This window comes from Vigna unguiculata, chromosome 8, assembly GCF_037176805.1.
Source record: "Vigna unguiculata cultivar grain cowpea cultivar isolate G323 ecotype 2 chromosome 8, ASM3717680v1, whole genome shotgun sequence".
NCBI lineage: Eukaryota > Viridiplantae > Streptophyta > Magnoliopsida > Fabales > Fabaceae > Vigna > Vigna unguiculata.
The window spans coordinates 27,006,638-27,021,309 of NC_140799.1; the positions used below are offsets into that span (position 1 = coordinate 27,006,638).

General features: G+C 45.1%; 2 protein-coding genes across 2 annotated transcripts; both read left to right on the forward strand.

The window, feature by feature from the left end:
* The first annotated feature begins 7,834 nt into the window (after window positions 1-7,834).
* LOC114195009 (uncharacterized) lies at window positions 7,835-8,467 on the forward strand. The gene has a single exon (XM_028085410.1). The coding sequence runs from the start codon at window positions 7,835-7,837 to the stop codon at window positions 8,465-8,467; it is 633 nt and encodes a 210-aa protein (XP_027941211.1).
* Window positions 8,468-8,691: 224 nt separating this feature from the next.
* On the forward strand, window positions 8,692-9,201 carry LOC114195010 (uncharacterized). Its single transcript, XM_028085411.1, has one exon. It carries the CDS (start codon window positions 8,692-8,694, stop codon window positions 9,199-9,201), a length of 510 nt encoding a protein of 169 aa, XP_027941212.1.
* The last annotated feature ends 5,471 nt before the right edge of the window (window positions 9,202-14,672 follow it).

Consider the following 14,672-nt stretch of genomic DNA (forward strand, 5'->3'; position numbering starts at 1 on the left):
TGATGATTGTGAACAAGTATTCTAAAAGCTAAAAACAACCCTCACCTCACCACCCATCCTCCATAAATCGGATCATCAACCCTTATTGGTCTATATTACCGCCACAGATCACACCGTAAGCACTGCGCTGGTTCAAGATGTCGGCGACACCCAACATCCTGTTTACTTCGTCAGCAGAACCCTGCAAAATCCCAAAATCAGGTACCAGATGGTGGAAAAATTAGTCCTATCCCTGGAACATGCAGCCCGCCGCCTACGCTCATATTTCCAAAATCATAACATTATCGTCAAAACCGACTACCCGATCAAGAAGATATTGCAGAAACCAGACCTTGCGGGGCGGATGTTGTCCTGGGCCGTTGAGTTATCCGAATTCAACATCCGCTACGAACCTCACGGCCCCATCAAAGCTCAATGCCTTCTAGACTTTGTCAACGATCTCCAACGAACTCCTGAAAAGGACCAATGGACACTTTATGTTGATGGTTTGTCAAACCCAAAGAGGCAAGTGCCGACATCGTACTAGAAGGACTCAACGATATCCTCATCGAAAAATTGCTTCATTTCGCCTTCAAGACGTCTAACAACCAAGCCGAGTACGAAGCCATCCTCGCCGGGTTATCCTTGGCCCGCGAGGTTGGTGTCAAGTCACTAACGTGCAAAACTGATTCCAAGCTTATCGTAGGTCATTTAAATGACGAGTTCCAGATCAAATACCCTACCCTCCTACAATACTATCACCTGGTCCGAAAAGTCGTCCAGTTCGCCTTCGAACAAGTCTGCATCCAACACATCCCTAGATCCGAAAACGTCAGAGCTGACATATTGTCCAAACTAGCCAGCACCAAGTTAAAAAGCAGCCACCGATCACTATTGCAACAAACGCTATCCGCCCCCTCTATCACAAATACTTGTCATACCCTAACCCAACACCAAGTCGACAATTGGACAACTCCCTACATCCAATACCTCCAAACTGGTAACCCCTCACCCAACGTTGACAGGAGTTGGATAACTAAAGTCGTCAGGTACACGATGATAGGCGATGACCTATACAAACGCGGATACGACCAACCACTTCTCAAATGCATCACTGCAGAACAAGTTCAGTACATCATTAAAGAGTTACATGAAGGCATATTCGGCTATCATTCCCGTGCACGCACCATGACTACCAGAATCCTTCGCGCTGGTTACTTCTAGCCAACCATGGAGGCAGATTACCACGACTTCGTCAAAAAATGCATACCATGCCAGAAACATGAAAACCTCATCCACCAAAAACAGGAGTAGCTACACTCTATATTATCCTCGTGGCCCTTCGCAAAGTGGGGAGTGGACATCCTTGGCCCTTTCTCCCCCGGCAAAGGTCAAGTAAAGTTCTTGATAATAGTCGTCGACTACTTCACCAAGTTGATAGAAGCCAAACCATTAGCCACCATTACAGCCCAACAAGTCCAATAATTCATTTGGAAGGATATTATATGTCGGTATGGTGTCCCACATACAATCATCACCGACAATGGCTGACAGTTCATAGACAAAGAACTTGCTAAATTTTATACCAGCCTAGACATCAAACACGTAACCAGCTCTGTTGAACACCCACAGACCAATGGACAAGCCGAGGCAGCAAACAAGGTTATACTAGTAGAATTGCGTAAACGATTGGACAACGCCAAGGGCCGAGGGCCAGAAGAATTAGTGGAAGTGCTATGGGCCTACAAGTGTACCCCTCAATCAGCAACAAATGAATCTCTATTTAGCCTAGTATACAACACCGACGCTATGATACCAGTTGAAATTGGTGAACCATCTCTACGTCGAGAACTATACGACCCAGTCCAAAATCATCAAAACATGAGCACCCACCTCGACCTCCTGCCCGAGTTAAGAGAAAAATCCCAAATACACAACTTAGCTGCCAAACAGCGAGGCTCAGAAAATATAATGCGAACCTATGCCCAAGATCATTCGCAAAGGGGGACTTAGTTTGGAGAATGGCCAACAGTGCAAGGAAGAAGGATGTCAAGTTCTCCGCCAATTGGGACGACCCATACCGAATACGTGAAGATGTTGGGGGAGGAGCGTACAGGCTTGAGCAATTATCGGGGGAAGAAATACCTAATACATGGAATGTGTCCCATCTCAAATTTTACTTTAGTTAAAGACATGTATTGTAGCACATACTTTTAACCTTGGGTGTACTCTTTTCCCTCACTTGGTCTTTTTTCCCTAAGGAGGGTTTTGGCCAGGGAGGGTTTAACGAGGCACCCCAAATTTCATGAATAAATAAAGGGTTCTTAACCTCACGACTACTCCTCACCTTACTTCTAACACGCTTTTAAGTTCCCCACCTTTACCACAAGTAAGCGGCCTGGGTGGAACACCCTTAACTTAATGTTAATTCGTTTAAGTTCCCCACCCTTACCACAAGTAAGCGGCCTGGGTCGAATACCCTTAAGTTAATGTCAATTCGTTTAAGTTCCCCATCCTTACCACAAGTAAGCAGCCTGGGTCGAACACCCTTAACTTCATGTTAATTCGTTTAAGTTCCCCACCCTTACCACAAGTAAGCAGCCTAGACCCTTAACTTAATGTTAATTGGTTTAAGTTCCCCACCCTTACCACAAGTAAGCGGCTTGGGTCGAACACGCTTAATTAATGTTAATTCGTTTAAGTTTCCCACCCTTATCACAAGTAAGCGGTCTGATTCGAACACCCTTAACTTAATGTTAATTCGTTTAAGTTCCCCACCCTTACCACAAGTAAGCGGCCTGCGTCGAACACCCTTAACAAAATGTTAATTCGTTTAAGTTCCCCACCCTTACCACAAGTAAGCGACCTGGGTCGAATAGCCTTAAGTTAATGTCAATTCGTTTAAGTTCCCCATCCTTACCACAAGGAAGCAGCCTGGGTCGAACACCCTTAACTTCATGTTAATTCGTTTAAGTTCCCAACCCTAACCACAAGTAAGCGGCCTGGGTCGAACACCCTTAACTTAATGTTAATTCGTTTAAGTTCCCCACCCTTACCACAAGTAAGCGGCCTGGGTCGAACACCCTTAACTTCATGTTAATTCGTTTAAGTTTCCCACCCTTACCACAAGTAAGCAGCTTGGGTCGAACACCCTTAACTTAATGTTAATTCGTTTAAGTTCCCCACCCTTACCACAAGTAAGCGGCCTGGGTCGAACACCCTTAACTTAATGTTAATTTGTTTAAGTTCTCCACCCTCACCACGCGTAAACGACCTTGGTCGAGTACTCTCATATAAGCATCAATGGTACTTCTCCAGGTAAATACACACTTAACATAACATATCGCATACATAACAACGTTATCCGACAAACACGTTCCTATCACATACGCTATCGTCAACAACTACATAACAAATATATCCACAATATTCATCACATTAAAAGCAAGGTAAAATATTGTACGAATTATTACAGACTTAGGATTCATTGTCAATAGAACATCATAAAAAATATATATCCTAAGTCGCCTTGTTGTCATCACCCTCCACGTCCGCTGTTGCTTTCTCTGCCTCCTCCTCGGGGCTGCTCTCAACCTCATTGATAAGCTGGTCGTCCACCACATCCTTGTTCACGTCAAATCTTGGATCGGCTGCATCAACATCCTGGCAGAAGAAGGCTGCCTGCCTCACCCCTTTCTGAAACCCGTTAATGTGCTCTTGAATAATGCAGCCTTTCAAATCTTCAAGTTCCACCTCCACGCCTTCATATTTTTCCTTCAACTCATCATAATCCACCTCAAGGTCCGCTATCCTCCCGTTGAGCTTAGTCTCCGAATCTAGACAACGAACCTTCCAGGTCCCCAATCTCTTCTTTTCTTCCTCCCACCCTTCCCTCTCCTTTTTCCACGCAGCTCTTTCCTTTGCAAACTTGTCAATTTTCTCTTATAAATCTTCTAGCTTTTCCCAGTTCCCTTCCTTAACCTCCCTACGATACAACGATCCAACCCGGCGACTCAAAATTAGCGCCTTGCTCCCAAACTCCACCACCGTCCTCACCAAGTGGTCCGACTCCATACTGTCGATAGAATTAATCAGTATCTCTGGCATGTTAATTGTGATGTCTTTCCCGACGGCCGTCTCTAGCAACTGTATCAGACCAGCTTCCGGTCCTTTAGCACCACTAGATGACCCTTGCCCCAACAAGGCGACCCTTACCTTCTCCACATCTTTGCCCTTACCAGGCCTAGTTGGCAACTCGGCCATCCTTTTGGTGCCGCCATGAACATGCACCTCCACCAATGATTCTTGTAAGTTTGGGACCTCAGTATTCCTAGCTGCCTTCGCCTTCACGGCCTTCTCCTTCCTCAGTGCTTGAAAAAGGGTCAAGTTCTTCTTTCCAGCTTGAGGCATATGTCCTACACGAATACACCAAAGTTCAATTAGTTTAACTTAGAAACATCAAGACAGTTTAAGTCACAAACAGATACCTTCAATATCAATAATTGGATGAACTGAATTATAAACCCTAACTAAGCCCTTAGTGGGCAGTTTATCAGTAAACTTCATCAGCACCTCTACCACCTCCCTATCCGCCGCCGACAACTCATCGGTACTCATATCCTTATATCGAGAAGGGCTACCCGTCCAACTAAAAGGGAATTTTGTACTCCCATCTACATTAAGGAAATGCGACTTCCCCCCTCCTTCACCACAACTTTGAAATACCCATCCTTGAAGTGCTTGAATGACTGTGAAAACGCGTCCAATCTGCTAATGCTTGGCCTGCTCACCAAGGATAGCCAAGTAGTCAATTGTCGAGGTCTCGTGTCATAAAAGTATAAAAACGCATGAGGAGACGGTCGTAGGTACAACGACTGACACATAACACGAAAGGCCTGCAGGTAAGCCTAACTATTCGGATGTAGCTGAGTACGCGCCATGTTTAGCTGGCGGAGCACCCCCATGGTAACATCATCTAGCGGTAACCTCACATGTAATTGAGAAAAGTTACACATATACATGTAAATTTTTTTTTCGACAGCTCCTTCTTGGCCATGGCAGACGCACTCAATAGCGCTCACTCGTTCTAATGACATGATACCACGGTCCACGCCCTTCGCGATAATGGGGGTACAGTTCAGCCACGACTTTAGCAGGCGAGACCACCGGAACAATGACGACTGGTTTCGAACATCAGCCGCTACCCAGTCATAACCGGCCTTAGCCGGTCAGCTACTTTCTGCTATCTCTTCGGGAGGATCTTCCCTCATCACGGTTACTATCTCCATCGGGATCCTCCCCACCACAACTACTGGACTGGTACTTTCCTCCTCAAGACACCTACCTACACTCTCCCTCGATTGCATACTCCCACTACTTGACGAAGACAATGACACAATATCACTACTACTAGACATACCTTTTTTGAAAGATGTCGGCAGAAACAAGGGACTAATTGGACAGTTCTAACGCACGCAAGTCTCTGATTTTGAAATCCTCACAAATGATCCAACAAAAGCAAACTCTTCGCGAAATCCGCATTTATAAGCATGAATTCCAAACGCCACAACTTCTTCCCACCAAAAGTCACAACCCATACCAATCGTCACAAGGCACACCAAAGGTCGTGAGCACCAGAAATGACAGCGCAAAAACCCTTTTTGATTAGACCTCTGACACCCTTTCACCTGCTACAAACCTTTTCACATCATTAGCCTTAACACTGTTCATCACATTTAAAGGCTGGGAGACTGGTGTACCACACCTAGCCAACCTGCCCAAAAATGACAAAGACTTGTTATCCTTTACCGACATAACTATATCGGCAAAGGCTGGGGGACTGGTGTACCACACCTAACCGACCTAGCTGAATAATAACCAGAAAACCCGTCCATGTAACTACCAAGGATGTAAATAATAACAATTACCATACACATGCTAAGGTACCCAGACTAAACCGCTAAGGAGCAACATTAATCAAACAAACCAAAACAACAATAGTGGCCTAGGCCGCTAAAGAGTAACCGGCCTAGGCCGTTAACTCTAGGAAACTAACCAAGGACTTGGCAAAACTATAACATTTCTATAAGATTCATCAAGCCCACAATAATTGAACTAAGGGCCTGGAGTAGGGCCCAGGCCCACCTACAGCCCAAAAAGGGGCCCAGCCCATGACGTAACCAAACATAATTAATAATCTATAAATATGCATGGACCCTACGAATTAAAGGTACATATTTATTACTTCCCTAATCACCATATTCGACTTTCTTAGAGATTTTGCTGACTTGAGCTTCAAAGTCCCTTCTGCAGGTAACCCCTCTCGGGTCCAAACCGATCACACCGAGATACCCATGAGCGACATGTATCAACCAGGAGGAAGCCTACTGAGGAGATGGCGGACCAGAGTAAGGTAATGCTTGTGTGTAACATATCTTGTTTGTTCTCTGCAGGAACAATTATAAATTGGATTGATATGATTGCATGATCTCGGCATGTGAAGCAAATGAGATGGTTGGTGTTAAAGTGGCATGGTATTAGCATGAGATGAAATTCCACAACTATTATTTGAGAGTAATGAATGGGTATGGAACCACTGGGAAAGAAACGAAAGAGGCAAATTATAAGGAGCTGGTATGTGATGTATATGCGTATGTGTGATAAACCCTTCTTGTTTGGTCTGGTATGTTTGGTTAGTGTCAATGCGTAATTCCTTGGAAATCTCTAGGTGGGATTTTAGGGTCATGCTTCAATAGTCGGGATGTAATTCCATGGCCCCTGTTAGTGGGTATCCATGGTGGTGCCACATCTATATAACTTGGTAAGGATTCAAGGTAAGGATTGCATCCTGACACTCTAAGGAGTCAGTTAGTCTCACTTAGAGCGGACTGACTCCTGTGGTGAGAGTAGCAGGAGGCCTGAAACTCATTAAGGGTTAACCTAGTGTGTGAGTGAATTGATTCATTGTAACACTTGTAACACATAGCTCGGGGGTGAGCAGAGGTATCCACCACAAGTGCAAGCATCCGCTGAATCCGACTAGGTTATATGTATCTGGATGAGTCAAGTAGAGTCTTAGTGTATTGATTGAAAGGTCATAACATGCGTGGATGATATATGTATATTGGACTGTGAAGGTATATTTGATTGTATGATAAAAATCTTGTTGGCTCTAGGTTATCCTTTGCTTGTTTGATTGCTTTGTATGTTGTTCTTCTACCTTTACGATGATCATCAATTTATTGATGGGAGCAGATGTGAGAGGTACTCGTGGTCAATAGAGGAGGGATGATTTCGCTGCATAGTCTACATGAGCTGGACTTTATTTTTTCTTAATGGGCTTTTCTTTAGGGCTATGACCCATGTACTTGTCCGTCCTTTGATTTATATACATTATGTTAAACTTTTCAACTAGTTTCCTTTCGGGCATCGTAGTGTGCCTTGGGTTGTAAGGAGTTAAGTTTTAAACTCCAGGACTACGTTATTATGTTATCTTTATGTGACACTTCCTTTAGTTTCGCTTACTAAATTAAATGGGGTGTTACATTTATGGTATCAAAGCGGTCATTCCTTAGGTCCGTGGACTTGGATGTCCGCTTAGCTTTCTCTGTGTCTTTTTGAGTGTTCTAGTTAAATTTCCTGTCTTATCAAGGCTAACCAAGTGATTTTCTGTGTGCCAGTGAACTATGGCTCCTTCTCGTAGGACTCCGCAATCCTCTCAAGGTGACGTACGTGGTATCGACAGGGCAATAGAGGCGATGGTAGCGGCTATGACGCAGCAAAGCACAACGATGATGCAACATCATGAGGCATTGATGCAGCGACAGGCAGGTCGCTTGAGCAACAACAGCTAGTGATGCAACAGATGGAGGCTGCTAGGGTAGCTGCTGAGGATGCTCATCGACAACATATGAAAGCCCTCCGGCAGCTGGAAGAGAACATGACAGCTGCACCTATTTTTGGTCCCAAGCCACGACCGACAATTAGGGAGTGGAGCCTAGAAGATTTTCTGAAACATCATCCGGTGAAATTCGACGGTAGAGTCAGCCCAGATGCAGCAGACCAATGGCTGAAGGATATAGAGAGGATCTTCGATGCGAAGATGTGCCCGACTGAGAACCGATTATCATTTGTTGTATACATGCTCACAGGTGAGGCAGAACATTTGTGGATTTGCATGAAGTCCATCATGGAGGAGAGAGATAAGCCGATCACGTGGAAGGCTTTCACGGGGAAGTTCCTCTCAGGGTATTTCCTCGACAACATGAGGTATGCCAAGGAGGTGGAATTCCTCCATTTGACACAAGAAGGGAAATCAATGACCGAGTATGCTGAGAAATTCAAACACCTCAGCCGCTTTTACACTCTATCGCTCGACAAGGAATGGAGATGCTTCAAGTTTGAGAATGGTCTCTGCGGTGATATCCGCTTGATGTTGGCTCCCTTGTCCATCAAGGACTTTGCCGCTCTGGTGAAGAAGGCTGAGTGATGGAGAAGATGAAACATGAGATAGAAGGCCAGCGCCCACAGTAGCCACAACAACCACAGAGAATTGATGGACCATCTGGGTCCAAACCTAGGTATGAGGAGCGAAGGAGGCCATATGATAGACCCCACAATCAGTCCTAAGGGTCTAGGAGTTTCCCTCCCCAACAGGACCGAGTACAATGTTATATTTGTGGAGGCCATCCCTTGAGGAACGCTTGCCCACGTATGGAGGGTTACCGCCGGTGCAACAACTGTGACAAGGAGGGCCACTTTGGGAAGGACTGTCCCACGAGTTCTAGGGCAGTGACCTGCCCTCCAGTTCAGACTCATCACCAGCATCAGCAGAAGGACAGAGGCAACAGGCCTCAGGCGATAGGCAGAGTGTATGCCATGACCGGAGCGGAGGCTGCTGGCTTAGGTAACCTTGTTATAGGTAATTGTGTGATAGCTGGAAAAGCATGTTGTGTGTTGTATGACTCTGGAGCGACACACTCCTTTGTGCCAAATGCTTGTGTGGAACGTTTGGGTCTGCCGATGTGCGAGCTGCAGTGTGAGCTTGCGATATCTACTCTAGCGTCGGGTTTGGTTAGGACGTCGTCCTTGTGTGCTAGGTGTCCAATGAAGGTAGAGGGACACAGGTACAAAGTGAACCTAATATGCCTACCTCTACAAGATATGAAGGTAATCTTAGGGATGGATTGGCTCTCTGCCAATCGCATTCTCATAGATTGCTGAGAGAAGAAGTTGTTGTTCCCCGACTCGGTGGAACCCGAGTTGTTATCATCTCACGGAGTCATGAAGGAGCTACAAGGTGGTGCGCAATGTTTCATGATCTTCATATATCTGGAGGGGGAGAGAGAAGAGGCGACGTCAGTGATATCGGTTGTACAGGAATTTGAAGATGTATTCTCGAGGAAAGTGCCCGGGACTGGACCAGTGTCAATGGCTTTGTATTGTATGGCTCCGGTGGAGTTAGTGGAACTCAAGAAATAGATAGAGGAGTTACTGGGGAAACAATTCATTTGACTAAGTACAACCATGGGAGCACTAGTATTGCTAGTGAAGAAGAATGATTGTAGTTCATGTCTGTGTGTGGACTACAGACAGTTGAACAAGATGACAATCAAGAACAAATATTCACTTCCCAGAATTGATGACTTGATGGATCAGTTGCATGGTTCATTCGTGTTCTCGAAGATTGATTTGCGGTCAAGGTATCACCAGATTTTGGTAAAGGCTGATGATATGCAGAAGATGGCCTTCAGGTCCCAGTATGGACACTACGAGTATGTGGTTATGCCTTTCGGTATGCCCAATGCCCCAACAGTGTTCATGGACTACATGAACAGGATCTTCCGACCCTTCTTGGATAAGTTTGTCGTAGTCTTCATAGACGACATCCTTATCTATTCCAAGACTCAAGAGGAGAATGCAGAACACTTGAGGTTGGTGCTTGGTGTTCTGAGGGAGAAGCAGTTGTATGCCAAGTTGTCCAAGTGTGAATTTTGGATGGATGAGGTACAGTTCTTAGGGCACATGATATCCGTCCATGGGATAGCGGTGGATCCAGCAAAGGTTGAGGTAGTGGTTAAGTGGGAAAGTCCCAAGTCAGCAACAGAGATCAAAAGCTTCGTGGGTTTAGCTGGTTACTACAGGAGATTCATAGTGGGATTATCCAAAATAGTGGCGCCCTTGACGCAATTCATACAGAAGGACCAACCTTTCACCTGGACAGATACGTGTGAGGAAAGTTTCCAGGAGCTGAAGAGAAGATTGACCAGCGCTCCGATACTAGTGATCCCGGATGTCGGGAAGCCGTTCGAGGTCTACTGTGACGCCTCCCATCTCGGACTTGGTTGTGTGTTGATGCAGGAGAAGAAGGTTGTGGCATATGCCTCGAGACAACTCAAGGTGCATGAGAGAAACTACCCTACTCATGACTTAGAGTTGGCGGCCATAGTATTTTCCTTGAAGATCTAGAGGCATTATCTTTATGGTGCGTAGTTCCGTGTATTCAGCGATCATAAGAGTCTTAAGTATCTATTTGATCAGAAGGAGCTGAACATGAGGTAGAAAAGATGGATGGAATTCCTGAAGGGTTATGACTTCGAGCTCCTATATCACCCAGGGAAGGCGAATGTAGTGGCAGATGCCTTGAGTAGGAAGACTGTACATGTTGCACACCTTATGATTAAGAAGGTGGAACTATTGGAGGAGTTCAAGGACATGAGGCTACAGGTGGAGTTGGGGTCCGAGTCCATTAAATGTAGTACTCTTACTATATCTAGTGACTTCTTGGACTCAATCAGAGAGAGGCAGTTGTTGGATGCCAGTCTGAACAGAGTCAGATAACAACTTAGGTCGGATGAGGCTAGAGACTTTGCCTTGGGTAATGATGGTATACTGAGATTTCAGGGTAGAATCTGTGTACTTGATGATGCAGAGGTAAAGAGGTTGATCCTTGAGGAAGTACACAAAAGCCTTCTTAGCTTGCATCCTGGCATGACTAAGATGTATCAAGACCTCAAGGAGACTTTCTGGTGGCAGGGGATGAAGAAAGATATGGCCTTATTTGTATCGGCCTATCTGACCTGTCAAAAGGCAAAGCTGGAGCACCAAAGATCCGGTGGGATCCTACAACCTTTGGAAATACCGGTGTGAAAATAGGATAGCATCTCCATGGATTTTGTGACCCATTTGCCACGAACTTTTCGGGGGCATGACACCATCCGGGTTATTGTGGATAGATTGACCAAGAGTGCCCATTTCTTGGCGATGAACTTGAGGATGTCTATGGCAAAGTTGGCCCAACTGTACATCAAGGAAATTGTAAGGCTGCATGGGGTACCTTCGAGCATTATATCAGACAGGGATCCACAGTTTACGTCACAGTTTTGGCAAACTTTACAAGATACTTTGGGAACCAAATTGACCATGAGTTCAACTTATTATCCCCAAACCGATGGACAGTCCGAGAGGACGATTCAGTCTCTCGAGGACTTGTTGAGGACATATATACTGGACCATCTGGGTGCTTGGGATGAAGTTTTGCCGTTGATTGAATTCACCTACAACAACAGCTTTCATGCGAGCATTGGCATGGCACCATACGAGGCTCTATAAGGCAGGAAGTGTAGGATTCTCCTATGTTGGTACCAGGATGGGGAAGCCGTGTTGGTTGGACAAGAGTTGTTGGAACAGACTACTGAGAAGGTGAAGATGGTGAGGAATAGGATGCAGGCCTCTCACAGTAGGTAGAAGGCTTATGCAGACCGTAGGAGGAGGCCTTTGGAGTTTGCAGTTGGCGATCATGTGTTCTTGAGGGTGACCCGAACCACTGGTGTGGGAAGGCCTCTACGCTCAAAGAAGCTTTCTCCTAAATTCCTTGGTCCCTATCAGATCACGAGAAGAATTGGACCAGTAACTTATGAGATAGCTTTACCCCCTCAGTTGGCGAACCTTCACCCGGTGTTCCATATCTCACAGTTGAGGAAGTATGTGTTTGACCCGACTCAGGTGTTGGAAGCCGAGGATATACAGATAAGAGAAGACCTCACTTTGGAAGTACCACCCATCGCTTTAGAGGATAGCAAAGTTGAGGAACGTCGATGAAAGACAGTCAGCCTGGTTAAAGTCATCTGGGATCGGAGGACAAGTGACTCGACTTGGGAGTTAGAGGAAGACATGAGAAAATCACACCGGCATCAATTTGTCTGGTGAGTCTTTATTTTCGAGGTCAGAAATTTTCTTGTTGGGGAGAATGTAAGGCCCACTTTTCATTCAGCTGCTTTTTCTTAAGGTTGCCCCTAACTATTGGGCCTTAGGGTTTGCCCAAAGGAGAAAACAAACCTAATCTGCCCCAAACCCTAACTTGTGCTCACTTTTCGTAAAAACAGAACCCTCACCTCCTTAGAGCTGCTGCCATCTTCCTTTGCTAGGGTTCCACAGTATACTCAGCTTCGCGTTCAGCTTGACCCCGTTTTGGCTCACGTAAGTATTCCCAACCTATATTTTTCAATCTTTGGCCCTATTTCCGTGGGCAGTGTTAGAGCTCCGGTATTAGACGCCCTCTGTTCTTTTTTCCTGCTCCGTAATCTTCTCCTAGAGTTGTGGTGCTCTGTTATTCGGTGTCGAGGCCTTAAAACTAGCTTATTCCAGGTAAGGGAAGCTAGAACCCTTCTGTTTGTTGGTGTGATTGCAGTTGTTTGTGTTTGTTTCGTGATTGGTTGAGTTGTATGTTGTTGTGGATGTATGAGCTAGTTGACATTTTGTTTGGGTATGGGATATGACTGTGGCAGGGAGAAATAGTGGCGAGGTTCGACACACTCGCCCAAGCGAGCCTGTCTCGCCTAGGTGAGACTTGCAGGAACAGACTAGAGTTGCACTCGAGCTCTCGCTCAGGCAGAAGCTCTTGTTTTGAGCGAGGTACTATCTCGCTCAGGCGAGAGACACTCGCCTAAGCGAGGACGCGTGAGAGCCCTAGGCCTGTTTCTCCTGTTTTAGCCTAGGCGAGGAACCTCACCTTTGGGTGAGGGGTTGTCTCGCTCAGGCGAGGAGGGCTCGCCTAAGCGAGCCATGCGAAAGCCTCCCCATGCCCCTGTCGCGATCTCGCCTAAGCGAGGGTCCATTGCCTAAGTGAGGGCACTCCTCTCGCCTAAGCGAGGACTCCTTGCTTAAGCGAGATCCACTGCGAGTTGTGTTGTTTCCTTCACTTGGCTAAATGAAATGTTTGATTATGATGTACCCTATATAATGTATGATACCTGCGAAATGAAATGCATGAGATAAGCTGTGGTTATAAATTGGATTGATATGATTACATGATCTCGGCATGTGAAACAAATGAGATGGTTGGTGTTAAAGTGGCATGGTATTAGCATGAGATGAAATTCCACAACTATTATTTGAGAGTAATGAATGGGTATGGAACCACTGGGAAAGAAACGAAAGAGGCAAATTATAAGGAGCTGGTATGTGACGTATATGTGTATGTGTGATAAACCCTTCTTGTTTGGTCTGGTATGTTTGGTTAGTGTCAGTATGTAATTCCTTGGAAATTTCTAGGTGGGATTTCAGGGTCGTGCTTCAGTAGTTGGGACGTAATTCCATGGTCCCTGTTAGTGGGTATCCATGGTGGTGCCCCATCTATATAACTTGGTAAGGATTCAAGGTAAGGATTGCATCCTGACATTCTAAGGAGTCAGTTAGTCTCACTAAGAGCGGACTGACTCCTGTGGTGAGAGTAGCAGGAGGCCTGAAACTCATTAAGGGCTAACCTTGTGTGTGGGGGAATTGATTCATTGTAACACTTGTAACACATAGCTCGGGGGTGAGCAGAGGTATCCACCACAAGTGCAAGCATCCACTGAATCCGACCAAGTTATATGTATCCGAACTAGTCGAGTCGAGTCTTAGTGTATCGATTGAAAGGTCATAACATGCGTGGATGATATATGTATATTGGACTGTGAAGGTATATTTGATTGCATGATAAAAATCTTGTTGGCTCTAGCTTACCCTTTGCTTGTTTGATTGCTTTGTATGTTGTTCTTCTACGCTTGCGATGATCATCAATTTATTGATGGGAGCAGATGTGAGACGTACTCGCGGTCAACAGAGGAGGGATGATTCCACTGCATAGTCTACATGGGCTGGACTTTATTTTTTCTTAATGGGCTTTTCTTTAGGGCTATGGCCCATGTACTTGTCCGTGTTTTGATTTATATACATTATGTTAAACTTTTCAACTAGTTTCCTTTCGGGCATCGTGGTGTGCCTTGGGTTGTAAGGAGTTAAGTTTTAAACTCCAGGACTGCGTTATTATGTTATCTCTATGTGACGCTTCCTTTAGTTTCGCTTACTAAATTAAATGGGGTGTTACATTATGGCTGATTTCTAAATGGATTTTTGAGATTAAAACCAAATATTTTATACAAGATTCCTTAAAATAGTTTGTTCTCCAAATGTTAGTCGATAGTATTTTGACTAAAAAGTTTTTGAGCAAAAAGTAAGATCTACAGTAACTCAATGACTATTCCTCAAGGAAGAATGGGCTTGGCCCTAATAAAAAAATGTTGCAAACGCTAACAAGTGGATTTTGTCCTGCACCTTCAAGATTTCTTCTACACTTCCAAAATTTTTTAAAGTATTAAAAATACCCTTTGACTATTTAAACGAAGCCACAGAGATCACACTTTCAAAATTTT